The following is a 16562-nucleotide window of genomic DNA, read 5'->3' as shown; positions in this document are numbered from 1 at the left end:
GGCGACTAAACCAGAATTTTTGGTCGCCAAGGATGAAATGCTTGTTGCATTGGCGACCGTACGATCACAATTTCGAGCCCCGGGGTGGCTTTTAAAATATTATGCCCGTGTTAAGCCTGTAGTCTCGTGAAAGGAAAGGGCCAAATTGGCCCTTTCTTCGTTTTTCTGGGGGCCATCTCTGATTTAAACGTGGGATTCCCGCAATGGCGCGCTCTGGCGAAAACATTGCCATCACACTCTTAACCAGCTCTGCTACTTTATCTCTAACAAACACGAACTTTATTAAAATATATTTAGAGAAGGATATCAAAAGAGAACGCAGTCTCAGTAACGTAACAATGCGATAACCACAACGACAATACAACTGCAAAATAACGAACACGACAATATGTTCTTAAATTATGACCTCGGTTACAAAAATGTATCTCTTTGTATTGATTAAAAATATGTTCCTACATATTGTCTTAATTTAAACTTGGCAAATTTCAAAAGATTTCACATGGTTTTTAAGAAATCGTTGCATTGCACTCGATGACTCATCAAATGTTCTGGACTAGTTATAACAACCTCAGACCTCTGAAACGTTTATTTTGATAAAATTACTTCCACTTCAACAAGAACCAACTAAACTGTTCTTGCAGTTTGCTCGGTGACTTCAGGATCACATGAGCATATCCTACATTCTTTACACCACATTGCAATAATAAATAATACTTGAACTACACCTGCGCTTGTCAAATAAAGTTTTAACGACAGGAAAAACAGTCTGGTACGGTGTACTTTGGTATTCAACTTTTCCTGATTGATCTATGCACGTTCCAAAACACAATGAGTAGTCTATGTTCTATTACGACGTTGTCACGGTGTGCTGTGGTATTAAACTTTTCCTGATTTATACTATAGACTTGTCAAAACACAAGTAATTTACGTTCTGTTAGGACGTACTGGGGAAGTTTCCACTCTCTACACCCACAAAAAAACAACCTCGTAAATCTATGTATCTACTTCGAATTGTTATTCTTGTCTGTTCTTGTGTCTGTTTCAGGTTTCTTCACTTGTGAAAGTGCTTTTACAGGTTGTTTTTCTTTATATGAACCCTTCCCTTTGTCGTTGAAAGCTCGTTTTCTGAAATTCCCAGTCTTGAGGTTGGCGGGCCTCCTTTCACTGTTCATTCTTTTCTCCGCGTGTTTCTGCGGCCTGTCCTTGTACCCACTATCCTCATATTGTACCTTCTCCTCCTCTACTTTCGTTCTTATTGTAGAACTCCTATTAGCAGAGCGTGTTTGACTTCCTTCCAAGTCATTCATATTCTGATCTCCACTATAGCTTAACCTAGATATTTCTTCGACCGAAGTGATGCCCATTTTTTCTTTCTCCTGCCCTGGAATCGTAGCATTTGCTCGGCGAGGATTGCTGCAGGGTTTAATAGTCTCTGCCGACTGACGCTCCACGTCCTCCTTTGAAAATCTTACTCTTCTATGATTCTTTGGCTGTGATTGTTCACAAGAATTGCTGGCACGATTTGAGCCCAAAGAGTCATAGCTGTTTTTAGGAGAGATAGATTGTGCATCAGAACGGGTATTTGAAATAACGCTTTCATTTGGAGGCCCAGTCACTGGTTGATGGTCTTTCTGTGATGAAACTGATACAGACGATTCCTGTGTACCCTTGTTCCTTCTACTTCGGTTTCCTCTCGCTCGCTGAGGCCTAGGTGAAAAGTTTCTGTCTTTTCTTCTTTCTTTCCCCTTTTCTTTCACATCACTTGGCCTGTAGCTACAGTGTTCCTCCGATCGATGGAGTGCGGATGAACTTTTGACTTTGGACATTTTTCCAAGATTCTGCGCAGAACTGACATCACTTGGTAAATCAAAACAAACGCCATCCATGCTGCTTCCGTCAGGTGAGAGCCGCCTTCCCATAGCCATGTCACTCTCTTCCCGAGACAGGATTGTGATCTGTTTATGAACAAGGTCCTCCTGACCTTCAGGAAGTTGGTGGCTGAAAAGTTCCTTAGAGTTATTCAGACAAGAATTGTCTTTCAACTTGCTCACATAAACTTCATCACTTGGTACTTCCTTGTAACATAGATGTGCTAAGTTGAAGACTTGGCCGTCGTTCTTGTACTCGGATACGTTTTCAGACCAAGACACTTTCCCATTCTGGTCTTCAATCACTCCATTCTGTTTGTCTTCATATGTTAATGACGTTGAAAACCCTGAATCGTTCTCCGTCTGAACGGGTAACGATTCTTGAACAAGAGTCGAACTGCCACACATTTGACTTGTTGCTGAACCCATCATTAGTTCAAGTGAACTCTCACTCGATGATAACTCTGAGCTAGATTCATCTCTCTCGTCACTGAGTTGTGATCCGTTTGAAACCACTGTGAGGTTTTGGCAGTCGTCAATATTGGGACCCACTTGGGACAATGCATGTGCTGGGTACGTAAGACCTGCATTGTTAACGTCCACTGTTGCACCTACCAAGGACTGTGGTGATCGTTCATAAGGATTGCCACAAAATGACATGGGAGGACAGGAATACCCACCATTAACTGGCAGAAAGGGGTACATCTGAGGTTGCAGCTGTGGTGGAGGCAGAGGTGGAAAACCAACACCTGCAGGTGTCATGTTGGAGAACATCACTTGATTTCTGTACTGGAATGGCGGCATAAAAACTTGTTGAGGCTGCGTCATGTAAGGTGGAATCATAGGCCGGGCATGATTGTGATAAGCAAATGTTGGGTAACATGGCTTTAATAGAGGCAGCGCCTGTTGTGCTTGGTGGAATGTACCATAAGGATTTGCCAAAGTTGGAAATGATGTCTGGTTGTAGTTACTAAAGCCAGGACCCGGTGACATCTGACATATTCCATCATTTGTGTTTCCCAACCAAGACAGCTGGTGTTGCACTGCATCAGGAGTATACCCTCGCTCAGCACCAAGAGGTGGTTGTCGCGAAAACAAATCAACAGGTTGTTCCCCACTGGTACTGCTGCTCTCAGATGACAGTTCTGCCCGTAAATCACGACTTGCCTGGTTGGCATCCTCGGTGGTGATAAAATGGCTTACCATTCCGTGATTCATGACAAAGCTTCCGTACATCGGTTGAGCTACTGGATCTGAAGACGTCAGGGACATCTCGTCTGGCAAAGATGTACAGTGAATCTGTTGCAGCTCTTCCCATGGAATACCCACTCCAATCGCTGTCTCACCCTGGTACGACTTCACAGGGCAAGCTGGATCCTGGCCATTACTAAGAAGTGTTGTATCTTGGTGCTCAGTTCCATCTAAGATATCTTCCGTCAAGTGGTTGCTCGTAGTCACATTTTTGTTCACATCATTGCTATCACTCGTTTCCTCTGCTCTGTCACTGGATACTAGCGAATCAGGTATCATGGCACTCCCTGGCGACTGATCTAGGTTCAATGGCGAGGCGACAATCTCTACTTCATACTGGTTTGGACTGCATGTTTCAGGCACTCTATGCGGCGGTGAGCCTGGCTCAGACTGAGAATCAGATGCCAGCTTGCTAAACTTCATGGCATTCTCTTCAGATGACTCAAGATTTATTGGTGCAGTATCCATTACTTTCTTAAACTCGGTAACTGAGGCCTTTGCCTGGGCTTGAGAATGCATTTTAAGAGGTCCATTAGAAGTGCCACATTCAGATTGGGCACTAACAGATACGACAGGGATGACGACATTGCCCGTGGAAGACTCTTGATTTGGTTGTTGATTCTCAACCATACTGTCCGGCTTGGTAGCTGCGAGTTTAGTCTCATTTTGATCGCGTTTTTCAAAAGATTCCTGTGCCGATTGCCACAAACGTGAATTGTCAACCACTTTGCAACACTTGGTGATAGCTGCATCTTCCAGCTGATCGTGACGGTATGACTCACATTCGTTTATTGCAGCCGCATTAGAATCAGCATCTACACAGTTTTCAACAGGAACAAGAATTGCAATGTCTCCTATGAAAACACTGGTGAACTGACGGACAACGTTTGCTACTGATGAATCACCAAGCAGCTCAGGAGCGACTGGAGGCTGCGACTTCTCATGTGGGCATTCACTTGGCAAACTATTTTCTTCACCAGGTGATTCTCCTGGTTCAAGCTTTGCTTTAATTCCTTCTGAAGAGACACTGCCAACTGATGTTTCAGTAGTCTTCTCATCTGAATGTCCCTCAGAGGTGTCTTTTGATTTAGGTGTTTTCTTCTTACTAGCTTCATTTTTGCTCCCTCTTTTTGAAGATATGGGCTCCTTTTTCATCCTTCCCTCTTGTTTACTTTCTTTGAATGGTCTCTTAAGTTTGCCACTCTTTTCGCTAAACTGCTTTGGTGCACTCGACGTTGAATTTGAAGATCGGTCTCTGACGACAGCTTTCCTGGCTTTTCCCTGAAGTCTCTTACTGGTGGCTTCACCATTTCTACCGTCATGCTTCTGAGAATGGGAATGGGCAATTGCAGCTTGGGGTTTCCCTTTTGGACTCTCGCTGCCCGTTGTCTTAAGCCACTGTGTAGACGAAATGTCTTCAACATCCATGCTGAGGGGTGTGGGAGTTGTGCACTTCAGGGTGAAGTCTGTCCGAGGTGCAGCTGTTGCTACCTCATTCTCCCAATCCTCGCCAGCCTCAGCCTGGTTAGATGACTTAGCAACTGGTAGGTTATTTGCGGCAGACATCTTTGGTTGCGGTTTGTGTGCAGGATTATCAGGCTGCAAAACCTTGCCATTCTCTTGATTTTCCGATGACACTTGTGTTGTTGGCTTTTCTTCATAAAGTCTTGACAGCTCTCTAGCACCTTGATTTTCAAAACCTTGTCCACTGAAATGCAATGCCATGACCTTTGACACTTTCCTTTCAATGCCATAGGTTTTCATAGTTTCATAGAAATCTAAGAATGAGCAGCACTCTTCAAAGATCTTCCTTAGAGTGTTGTAAGTCACACCTTCCTTCAGCAGTTTCTTGATGGACATATTCTTACTGCAAGCATCCAATTTGTGAAATTTCTCTACAAATGGAACAGAAAATTAATTTACTCTTGCATGACAGGAATTTGAAAATCTTTTGAATGAAATTGTGGTAGTCTCAATTCACTTGTAAAATGCTAAATTTCGTTCAGGCTTAACTACCTTACACTACATGGAGGTCTGTTGGAAAACCTTGATACTTCTGATTCCAGATGTCTGTTGAAATGGCTTTATTTTCAGTCCATTGTACACACCGTTAGTTTCATTTAGAGATTCGAAAAAAGTGATCATGTGATGGGGAATTTCACAATTGTGTGATTGAGTCTTTCCTGCTGTTGTCACAGTTTGTTTGCAAGTTTGTTGAGTTTTGCACTTTCTAGCCAGATCGTCATCTCTTCTCATTGCGCCAGTAGGTGCATAAGGCTGTCATGCTCTCAGCCCAACACTGTCTGTTTTGCGCAGCTGCCTTGGTTGTGCTCCAGCTCTTCCACCCAGCCTTGTTCCTTTCTTTCTCAGCAGTCTTTCTCCAAGTGGTCTTAGGTCTCCCTCTCTCCTTTCTAGCCAGATACAATTCAAGATATGTTACAGAGAAGAGTTTGAAGGATGCAAATTCCATCCCATGGACCCGATTTGCCTTGAACTTGCTGCTTTTGAGGAATTTGCAACAGCTGTGCTGTAAACTGTAGCCAGGAGATGTGTGTCATCAAGCGATCACTTTTTTTGAATCTTTGCCTGAAACCAATGGTGTGAGAAACGGCCTGAAAAAAGATGCTACTTCAACGTCTGAGATCAATAGTAGCACTTGATCTTACTTGGGAGTAATTACTTGGTAAACAAAATTCTTAGAAAATGCAGAGCACACACCTTCCAAAATAGCTTGTTGCTGTTTAGATCCATTCTGAGAAATGTAGTACTCCAATCTACAAAAATAAGGAAACAGAGTTAAAATGAACTTCTTACACACAACTCCGAGCCATGCCAAACTAAAGCATGCAACACACTCACTAACACTGGTGGAAGGTTCCTTAAATGGATCCAGTTTAAAAGAAGGGGGGGGGGGGGGGGAGAGGGAAAGGGAAAGGAAAGTAGTTTTTTTTTCCAATAAAAACAATGCTTAACTTATGAGTAAACATATAAAAACAAAATTCTATGGGTGGGTAGGTTAGTTATGGAGGACAGCAATTGACCTTTACACCCTCAAAGAGACTCAGCCCCAAGTTATTTATAAGGAAACATCTTGCACTTCCCTTAAAATCTTCATCCAATGTAGAAATAAATTTTGGAAGCAATTTCAGGAAGCAAACCTTTCTTTGGTAGATGAATACTTCATACGATGTAGCAGTTTTCTTAGTGGTGTCTGAGTAAAGATCTTTACCATTCCATCCACATCACCCATGGCTCTGTGCCTGTCTAAAAGAGACAAGGTTGAAACTAAATATTCTTACTTCATGTTATATTGGCTGGTGGCAAAGTATATAGTTCAGTCTGGTTTCTCCCATTTTTAATAGCACTTCAAGTATTTACCTGCCAAAATTTTCTTTGGAAAGAATTTCTTAAATAGTGCGTCAAGTGAAAGTCTTGTATTGTCCAACAGCTTTTCCCCATTGTCTTTCAACTAAAAGAAAGTTGAATGAAAATTATGTTATTAACAATGTTAACAACACAAATTTGTGCCAATGCTGCTTGTCATTAACACAAGCTACTGAATTGTTGACTAAGCTAATCAGTCGTTGACTAACATCTCTCTACCAAGCCTTACATACAATTCACCATTACTGTTTTTCCAATACCAAATTATAAGTATTGAGAAGTTTTCAATGAATTTAATGATAAAACTAATTGCAAGGCTGTGGTCTAAGGAAAATTATGAGGAGCCCAAAAGGTTCCTATCCACGTAATCCTAGATGCCCAGCACGTAAGCTTATATGAAAAAAGTATGATTCTCCAGATACCCAAAGGCAAAAGTTAGTTGCCTGTGGCACCCAGGCACTTCTAGAGCACATCCCTGAATTACATTAGAGCATGTTTGTAATGGTGTTAAAAATAAAAATTACCAACCTCTCTACAGAACAACAAGCTATCTGCGAAATGAACATTGTGTTGCGTCAGAATAGAGTGATGGAGTCCAGATCTCTCCATGCTGCTCAGTAAAATCAAGAAGTCAAATTGATAGCCATAGTGTGCACACAACACTGAAAAAAAAAACAAAAAACAAAACAAATAGAAAATAATGGTTATTATTACAGCCAAATGTATATCATAGTTTGGAAATCTTATTTTTTTTTTAAAAAATCAAAGCAAAGATGAGATCCCAATAATAAAGCTGTATATGCAATATTACTCTCAAAGATTTTCTGTAAGATAGAGATCTTTAGGACAAAAACAAAATCCAAAAATACTATGTACACTAAACATGTTTTAAATTTCAACTTTCATGTGCCACTTTGTATTTTCATTTAAACAAAATAAATACACTACAACTACACCACTGTTCCAAAAAAAGTATAGTTCGTACAGTGCATTGAAATATTACATATAACTACACAGCTGAACTTACGTCAACTGATGGAACCAAGTTCATGTAAGTTTCATTAATTCATTTTTACCTGCTACTGTTGTCTTAGAGCAGTTTTTGGTTGAGTGTCGAAAGTAATCACTCCAGGCAGTTAATTTGGTTTTAGTTTTGGTTTAAATACTGTTTATGATTGCAGGAGTAGTCTAATTGGTAGGTAATTGGTTTGGTTTTAGTTTTACGACACTCAATTGAATACTGCTCCATTATGATATAAATGACACATTTCTGTTGGCGTAAGCACTTTTCTAAAATACCAACTAAGTTGGTCTTTGAACTTACCTGGGAAAAATGACTTCCCATGCTTTTTCTTTGCTAGCTTAACCATGCCATCTATCCAAGAGACAAACTTCATCACCACCTCTTTGAAGTAAGGCTTGTTTCTGAGGTCTTCCTCTGAAATTGCACATTCTCTGGTTGCTGAAAGTTGCATGAAAATAACTCACATGTAAACATATTAAGTGCAAAGTCTGTCTTACAGGTGATCTACCAGGATAGTACTGAACTGTGTTTTCAAAAGAGTAAAAGTTTCAGGTCAATTTGAGGCAGAGAGAGGCAACAGAAATCTCAGCTATGAGTAAATCTTTGAATGAGTAAAAGGCATACTGAATAATAATTATAATAACTTTACAGACAGTGTTCTCTTTCAGAGGTCCCCTTGCCGCTTTTACAGTATAGTTACTATCTTTCATTATTTACGTGGCAAATAAATGACGATGATGATGATGATGATGATGATGAAGACAATGACGACGAGGAGGAGGAGGATGATAACAATGATGATGTATACAGGGCGTGAAATAATTTTCCGACTGGCCCCAGTCAAGTTGTCCTGTCAAATCTATTTTTGCTTGGACAAGAAACGATTTTGGACAGAAAAATGCTTAATATCAAGCAAGTACATTTAGTGAGCTTTTATTATATAGAAGTAGCTCATAATCAGTGAAAAAAGTATGGAATACATGGCACAACCACTTTTTCCGAACCCTGAGGTAACAATGCAATGGACAAGCATCAAGTCCAGAGGGAGATGTAAGAATGCCAGGACACTAGGCAAAGTGAGTGGATGTGAACAGTATGGATATTAATATTATTTTGGTATTTTACATAGCAATGTTCCTGTCTTTTTCAGAAGGCTGTCCAACAGTCTTCTAAATAGTTAAGCTTATTTTAAGTCAAAGAAGCCATGATTTTTGCTGGTTATAGTATGTATTACTTCCCTTGTATCTTCAAATTGCAGAGCAAAATTTTATGCAACAGCGTTATGAAAACAAATGATCTGCATGAGAGCCCATTTAAATATGTCAAAATCACGAACAAATCCACCAGTAATGATAAATTTGAATCATGATTGAGTTATCTGCAGTGATCTCTTGTAGGCAATTGAGCCGTGCCAATTGGCAAGGCTCCTTGGGCTGTGTGGATTTTCTACCTGGATGTTATCGTTATTGAAACCCCTGAAATACTCCTAGTTACTTTTACGCTTTAATACTTAATGCTAATTATTATTATAGGGAAACCAAGATAAGCTTGAGCTGTATGGACCACTTACTTTGACATGGAATTCTAAAACTCATTAATAATTCATTAAGTTTAAACAAAGGAAATCATGACTGTGATGGTGTTTGGATATCTGATCTAAATTAGCATAGATTTTTTACAATTTTAGTTCTCCATTTTCTCCATAGTTTTAGTTTCGATTGAGGAGATATCTCAAACATGAAAGACAGTGTTTGACCACATTTCCAAACACCTCGAATTTTGTCAAAATACTCTGCTATGTGTTGTATTTTCAACTCTCTTCTCGGAGTTTGGAAATGTGGTCAAACACTGTCTTAAGTGTTTGATATATCACCTGAATACCCTGGAGCTAATTATATCCAATGAAAGCCAAGAGCCAAATTAAGAACTTAAGTATTGGCATCTTTCCATTAATTTTGTAAACAAGGTAATACTGCAATATGAATTAAAATTATTTAAACCCTCTTCAATATACCAGGGAAGCTATAAGAAGTAAGGTAATATGTCATTATTCACATTCTTTCAGTTTGGATGTATTCAATTTTTTTGCAGGTCACAAAAATGCTGTCAACATTTAGATTTACGGTGACTATTGAATTTTAAATTTTCTATAAATGATGTTTTGAGGCAATGCTGCTGACAAACATCACTTGTAATTTCTTTTTAAATTGAGAGTTTGCCAGCTCTTCTACTGTCTGGGGAATAAACAGCATATAATATGTGAATATTCTTGGCATAGTTTCAGCAGAAATTGCCAAAGACTATACAAAATTTTTAACTAGAAAATAACAATTTTCTCCATTTTCACGTTAAACTGATTGAATTTTCATTACCGATGGCATTTATCCCAAGTTAAATGAAAATAACAGAACGCTTGGGTGAGTGAAATTGAATAAATCACAAATAATCCTTGTTCATCAATGTACGCCATTGTGTTTAAAGTCGCTCTCTGTCTCTTGAATAGACGTACTGTTCCTTCCTCACACAATTTTGTCATCTTCTAAAAGTTATACAATTTCGTTAAGCAATTTTAAGGAGAGAAGTTTAGACAATGCAACCCATAAATGCATATTTCTTCAATTCTCACAAACAGAAAAGGACGCTTTACTCATGAATACATAACGAAGCTTGTGACCAAATGCACATGCCGGAAATACCGACATGCAAACGCAGGTTCTAGTTTGGACAATCTCTAAAAAGGAATTTACGAAAAATCATTGCTTTGGGATCCTTAGCAGGCTTATTGCTCTCTGATACTACACAGAGTTCATTAAAATCCATATTTTAGGACACAACAGAGCAAAGCGAAAGCTTTCAGCGTTCGTGACATCTTGCATAACTAGACATGTTCGTTGCGTGCGACGCCTCGTAAAAAACGATAAACAAATTTTCTCTTAATTATAGCTAGCTTTCTCTAGTTTTATACAACACTGAGAAAACCAAGTTCGAACTCAAGTAAAACGACACTTCCTTTCTTGAAAAATACCAGAGGTGTCATAAAGGTCACAAATTTGCTGACGGTGTACATTTTTGCGCTCAAACTCTGACGCAACAAAAAACTTACCGAAAGCACAAAGCGGCTGTTTCGTGTTTATCAGTGACTGAAAAGAGCCTTTCACTACATCAGGGTGGCACTTGGCAGCAATTTCGATGATGTCTCCACGGTAAACATTCCCGTTAGCGGCTTCACTATCGTAAAATATTACCAAGGGTTGGACCTTTGCGTCTTCCTTCACCGTTTCTGCCGCCATGTTCTTTTTTCCCGGGCTTTGTATGCAGCCTCGTCACCAGGGCGATGTACCCGTCCCAGGCTAGCTCAACTATCGCAATTCCAATATGGCTACCAACCCAACAACCACGAAGGTAAGTCAAGTGTTTTTCTCTTTCCTCCGGATTTCTTTTGAAGGCGCAGATTTCTGCTGAATTTTCCCTGAAAGTATTTTTCAAGCATCGAAAATTGTATCTTTTCAATTCAACGTTAAATTTTGTTGACTTGAAGAACAATGTACCATGGTCTACCATTTGAGGCCCGAGCTGGTCCCGGGAAGCGGGGGGGGGGGGGGGGGGGGGGACCACCAAATAAAAAGGACCGGGGGTGCTCATCGTACCTTTTAGGGGTTAAAAAAGCGGTTTTGGTACGTCTTAGGGTGTTTAGCCTCAAAAGGTCCACAGCCGGAGCTTTTGCGGTACATTTTAGAGTGTTGAGCTGAAAAAAGTTGACAGGAAATGATGTGTTGTGTAAGAATTTGTACCTTTTAGGGAAGAAAAAAATAGCTACCCTAAGGGTACATGTGTAGGATACTCTAGCTCATGTGCATTAACAGACACGAGCCGATGACAGTGGTGTGAGATACCACAGGTATGCCAAACAAAAATTCAAGCCACCCCCATAAAATAGGATCTTGGTACCTTTTAGGGGTTCTTTTGAGCATCCTCATCCTTCCCTATTGGAGTCCCCCCCACCTCCCCCCCCCCTGCCCAGCAGCTGGTATAGAATGTGTTATATAGCCTGCCTGCAAGATCGTTACCAGACCAAAGAGGTACTAATTTCACTACCTGTTCTTGACCAAATGATGTGCTATGAAGCCATGGAGTATTCTACATGTGCACTTTCAGTAACCCAATAATTTGTAATCAGACACAATAACAACTATAATGAGAAAATTTCAACTAGATTAAAGCCTAAGTAATTTTAACGTGTAATGATTAAATGACACCTTTGGTATGTTTTTTTTTTAGATGGAGTTTGCTGTGCAAATGACATGTCAGAAGTGCGTAAATGCAATTCACAATTCACTTCATGGAGCAGAGGGTACATCAAGCTATTTTATATTATTAGTAACTAATCACAAACAATAAAAGTAATAAATAGCTTTATAAGGATCACTCATTGAAAGTGCAGACTGGAGAATGCAATTTTTGCAGCCTTTGATTTTTATACAAAAGATGTGAAAAGGGAAAGAGGGCAAGATGGTGCTACAAAGGTCCTCAGACCATGCACCTGCAGTTTATTACAAGTACCGTGCATTTAATTCATTTCTTTTGAGGTCACTCATTTATTATATGATAATACTTCTTCAGATAGCCTGTGACCTGAGGCTTTCATGGGCTGCAGCAGGAGCAAAGGCAGAGCAAAAAGAAATGAGTTGGCGCTTGCTTCCCTTGCTGGCTCGTCTCTTGCAGCTTGGCCTTTGCCCATTCCGCAGTGCATGAGAACCTGCTCCCAAAACTGTTCTTAAGAAAACAAACACAGTTTAAGTGAGTTTTGCTCTTTGGTCAAGACTTTTTTTTATGATATTTATGTATATTTAATCCGCATCCGGTCTAAAAAACCTCAGTGTTATATACAGCTGACAATGGTCGTTACTTTGATAAAGGTGTTAAGTCATTTACAGTGGATCTGAATACAGAGCAAGTCATTGTAGAGACCACGCTATCAACAGCGCAAGTCCAGAAGATGATAGAAAACTCAGGGCGAATGGCCATACTACGTGGTCTTGGTGCCACAGGTAAATCTTTATTAAATTTATTTAACCCTTTTAGAGAAACTTAAGAGTGCTGATATCTTATTTCTCTTATCAAGACGTACTTTTAAAAACTAAGTTGTAAGGTATCTTAAATAAATGTCATGTCATATCACGTCACTACACGTCATGTCAATAGAACCGAGAGATAGCAGATAACCAATGTGAAGAGAGCAGGACTCCATTGCATTATACTGAAGAAAAAATTGGATGTTAAAGATATACAACCTTCTGTGTTACTTAATACAGAAACACAACCAAAACACTTAGGAGCTGCTGTGGTTGAGATGCGTAGTGGGAATATTCTTGGTGTCACCAGATTTGTTCAGGTACTGCATGAACAGTAACTGTAAATACCAGTAGTGCCATCATCATCATCATTATCACCTTTTTGCCTTCATCATTGCCCTGCTGAAATGCAACATAAATCAAGAGAAACTCAGGGAACAGTCAGACTCTCACTGTCATCATTACAAATTTGTTGTCAAAGTCAGGGAATTTTATTTTAAGGTTGCTGCAGAGAGCAAGTGTTGTTGACCATCTTGTTATGGTTTGAAAATTGAATAAATTGCATGAAATTGTGTTTTGTTTTTGGTGGGGGTGGGGGTGGGGGGGGGGGGGGGTCACATATTTTGCTCTCTTTATTCCAAGATCACAATTCAGATGAAAAAAGATAATTACAAAATGTTTCATGTAACTATTTTTTTGTCAATTGCCTAAAAACCATGATCATGGTAAATTTTAAGCCATGGCTAGTAGACAAAACCATGCTTAATTTCATACCAAAGTGGGGAAATCTGTGACCATTTTCTGTCCAAATGGGCTCAAAACAAGCACACTTGGCCCACCTCGGGGTGCCATACACCCCTGCCCACACCCCAGTTTTCCCCTCCGCCCTCCCTTTCTCAGTATTTTAACTCCGATTATGGAGATGTTTAGTACTGTTGGTATGGTGAGCTCCTTTGATGCTGCTCTGTACATGTTTCTGTTTCTAGCTATCTGAGGATCTCTGTGTGATTGATGGCACAATTGATGGTCTTACTCCAGGACTCCATGGGCTCAACATTCATGAATTGGGAGATCTGTCACAGGGATGCAGTAGGTAATTGAAAATTACTGGCAGGAGCAGTGTTAAAGTTTCAGTTAAAGTTTGTTATCTTTTTACACAGCCACATTTCTTGTTCATCATTGTGGTAATGATTTGTTGCAACAATAACATTGTAAAAATAAGGCTATGTTCACACCTGGTGCAGAGCGTGGTGTGCAAGTGTGATTCTCACTGGGAACTAATGTGAACAAAGCTTTTTTCCAAGTACTCACACCAGAATTTTGGCACAGTGCTGCTCATGTCCAGGTATAAGGTCTTGATCTTGTACTCAGGCACTAAATGGTGCTTGGGTACTTGGGGTACTCAGTGTCTGAACGCAACACCATTTTGTGCCAGTGTCCAGTCACGCGCTCGGACACCAAGTGTGAACACAGCCTAAGAACTGTTTATATTTAAATTCATTTCATTAGCACTGGTGATCACTATAATCCCAGAAATTGTAAACATGGAGCACCGGAGGACAGTGAGAGAGTAAGTTTTTTTTACAAATTAGTTTTGTTTTGATATTAATTGATTTTTAAAATTGGTCACTTACTGGCTGCATTAGCCTGCGAAACAACAACAACAAAATCTTAGCTTAATTCCCTGGCCACCAGTTTTGTTGCTACTGGGGGCTGGGAGAGGGGGGGAGAAGGGATGGCGCAATGGTGAGAGCAGTCATGTCCTACCAATGTGGCCCAGGTTTGATTGCGGCCCAGTACCATATGTGGGTTGAGGATTTTTCTCTGAGTTCTCCAAATTCCAATTCGACCATGACAGAGGACCCACATGAAAACTAGCTAAGGGTGATGTGCTTCCTATCTCAATATTGTAGTGTATTTATTTATTTATTTACTAGTCACTCAAAACAGATTAAAATTAATACCAGTTTAAGCTTCAGAGTGACTAGTTACTCCACACACTTAGCAGCAGATGTTTTGCTCTTAAGATTTTTTTAGACACCGCTTCTTGACGTCTTTCTTTAAGAGCATACCCACCATTAATTTTTGTCCTTCCCTTCATTCGAACTCCCTTCTTTCCTTCTTCATTTTATTTTAAAGCATGTTGGAGACCTTGGTAATATACTAGCAGACAAGAACGGCAGGGCTTCTTTTCGATTAGAAGATAAAACTGTGAAGGTAACTGTAATCAACATACTGAATAGATTTTAACTTATAGGTGATCATCTAAAATGCCAATTCTTGGTTCCTTTCTAGCATTTCAGATCTTTAGTATCCCTCCCCCAACAGCCTCTCCTATCAAAGGCACCCTTAGCACCTTAGGAAGTGGTATGTTCAGGAGAATTTCTGTTTTGAGTTATCCACCTTCCTCTGGCTGATTGACTGTAATTGCAGCCTCTTACATCTTCTTTTATGTGCACTAGTTACTTTACTATCAATTTTCAAATTCTTCTCATTTCTTTTCATCTTCCTTGAAGCTTAATGTAGCTTTTATTGTAATCAAATTCTCACAAGCCATGAAGAAAAATTAGAGGGGCCAGTTAGGAGAATCTGTCGATGGAGGAATATATTGAATAACTATCATGTTTTGCATCTTTGCCAGGTTTGGGATATAATTGGCCGATCACTAGTTGTACACCATGGAGAAGATGATTTAGGTCGTGCCGATAATGCTGTGTCAAAAATAACAGGAAATTCAGGCCCAGGGTAAGGCAATCTAAGCTATTGATTCATACGATTTGGAAAGGGTGTCAGATTGATAAAGGTGCAGCAGCCTAATGGTTAGTGTGCTGTACTGCAATCAAGCAGTCTGAGGTCAAGTTATTGTGTCCTGTTTGTGGACAAGGCACTTTATTTTCACATAACTTACCTTCACCCAGGAGTATGTTAAATAACCTTCTCAAACTCATTAATAATTTATCAAGCTTAAATAAAGGAAATCATGACCGTGACGGTGTTTGGATATCTGATCTTAATTAACATAGATTTTTAGGATTTTATTTCTCCTTTTTCTCCGAAGTTTTAGTTTCGACTGAGAAGACATATCAAACACTCAAGACAGTTTTTGACCATATTTCTAAACACCTCAAAGTTCATCAAAAATACTCTGCTGCACGTCGTATTTTCAACTCTCTTCTTGGTGTTTGGAAATGTGGTCAAACATGGTCTTTCGTGTTTGATATATTACTTGTAGTAGACAAGCATCCCATTGAGGGAAAAATAGAAATACTCTTGTTCACTTTGTGCTACTGAAACTGGACCAAAGCAGCAGGAAGAATTTAATCTACTTGCTAATACATTATTATAAATTATAATAAATTTATTGTTCCCTGCAGATGGAGCACTATGAACAATTCAATAGATGTGTGTGCTAATTGATTTTCATCTCCAACTTCACACAGCTTATCATGTGGAATAATCGCCCGTTCAGCTGGTCTTTTCCAGAACACCAAGAAATTCTGTGCATGTGATGGGAAAATCCTTTGGGAGGACAAGCCACTTTCTGCACCTACAAGCATGCCACCCTCTCAGTTATGACATGAATGTGTGTCTTCACAGTTAATATGAATACTGTGTCAAGCTGTCAGAATAAACAAATTCAACTGAGAGAGATAATGTCTTCAGCTGAAGTCACTCAAAAAATCGACCCTAAGTAGGTCAAAATCAAGGTGTGGGTAACCCGCTCTCTGCGACTTTCCAGTCTCTAAGCAAGTCAAACAGGGGCTATATTTCGGCCAGCGTGCACATAACGAAGCTTGCGATTATTTACTGAACTGGAAAATGAGGGTTGCATAAGATGTATGCAGCATTTATTTACAGTGGCTGTAAGGCAGGGTTCCACTAGTTAATAAATTTTAGAAAAAAGTCCTTAGAAGACATGCATGCTGATTGGTTAAATATTGTGTTTCTATAACTCGATAGAAA

At 39.7% G+C, this 16562-nt stretch overlaps 2 protein-coding genes across 2 annotated transcripts; one reads left to right on the top strand and one right to left on the bottom strand.

Moving 5' to 3' along the window:
* Nucleotides 1-256: 256 nt before the first annotated feature.
* LOC145494379 (uncharacterized) lies at nucleotides 257-10887 on the bottom strand. Its single transcript, XM_081473830.1, has 7 exons — nucleotides 10631-10887; nucleotides 7828-7965; nucleotides 7032-7165; nucleotides 6498-6588; nucleotides 6278-6383; nucleotides 5838-5893; nucleotides 257-5014 (listed from the first exon to the last, which is right to left on the bottom strand). The coding sequence occupies exons 1-7, from the start codon at nucleotides 10815-10817 to the stop codon at nucleotides 1002-1004; spliced, it is 4725 nt and encodes a 1574-aa protein (XP_081329956.1). The 5' UTR covers nucleotides 10818-10887; the 3' UTR covers nucleotides 257-1001.
* Nucleotides 10828-16272, top strand: LOC145494402 (copper chaperone for superoxide dismutase-like). The gene is made up of 9 exons (XM_081473861.1): nucleotides 10828-10929; nucleotides 11806-11878; nucleotides 12444-12575; nucleotides 12840-12919; nucleotides 13586-13692; nucleotides 14109-14169; nucleotides 14739-14816; nucleotides 15241-15344; nucleotides 16040-16272. The coding sequence occupies exons 1-9, from the start codon at nucleotides 10903-10905 to the stop codon at nucleotides 16173-16175; spliced, it is 798 nt and encodes a 265-aa protein (XP_081329987.1). The 5' UTR covers nucleotides 10828-10902; the 3' UTR covers nucleotides 16176-16272.
* The last annotated feature ends 290 nt before the right edge of the window (nucleotides 16273-16562 follow it).

This window comes from Orbicella franksi, chromosome 8, assembly GCF_964199315.1.
Source record: "Orbicella franksi chromosome 8, jaOrbFran1.1, whole genome shotgun sequence".
NCBI classification, from domain to species: Eukaryota; Metazoa; Cnidaria; class Anthozoa; order Scleractinia; family Merulinidae; genus Orbicella; species Orbicella franksi.
This window is presented reverse-complemented; position numbering and strand designations above follow the sequence as displayed.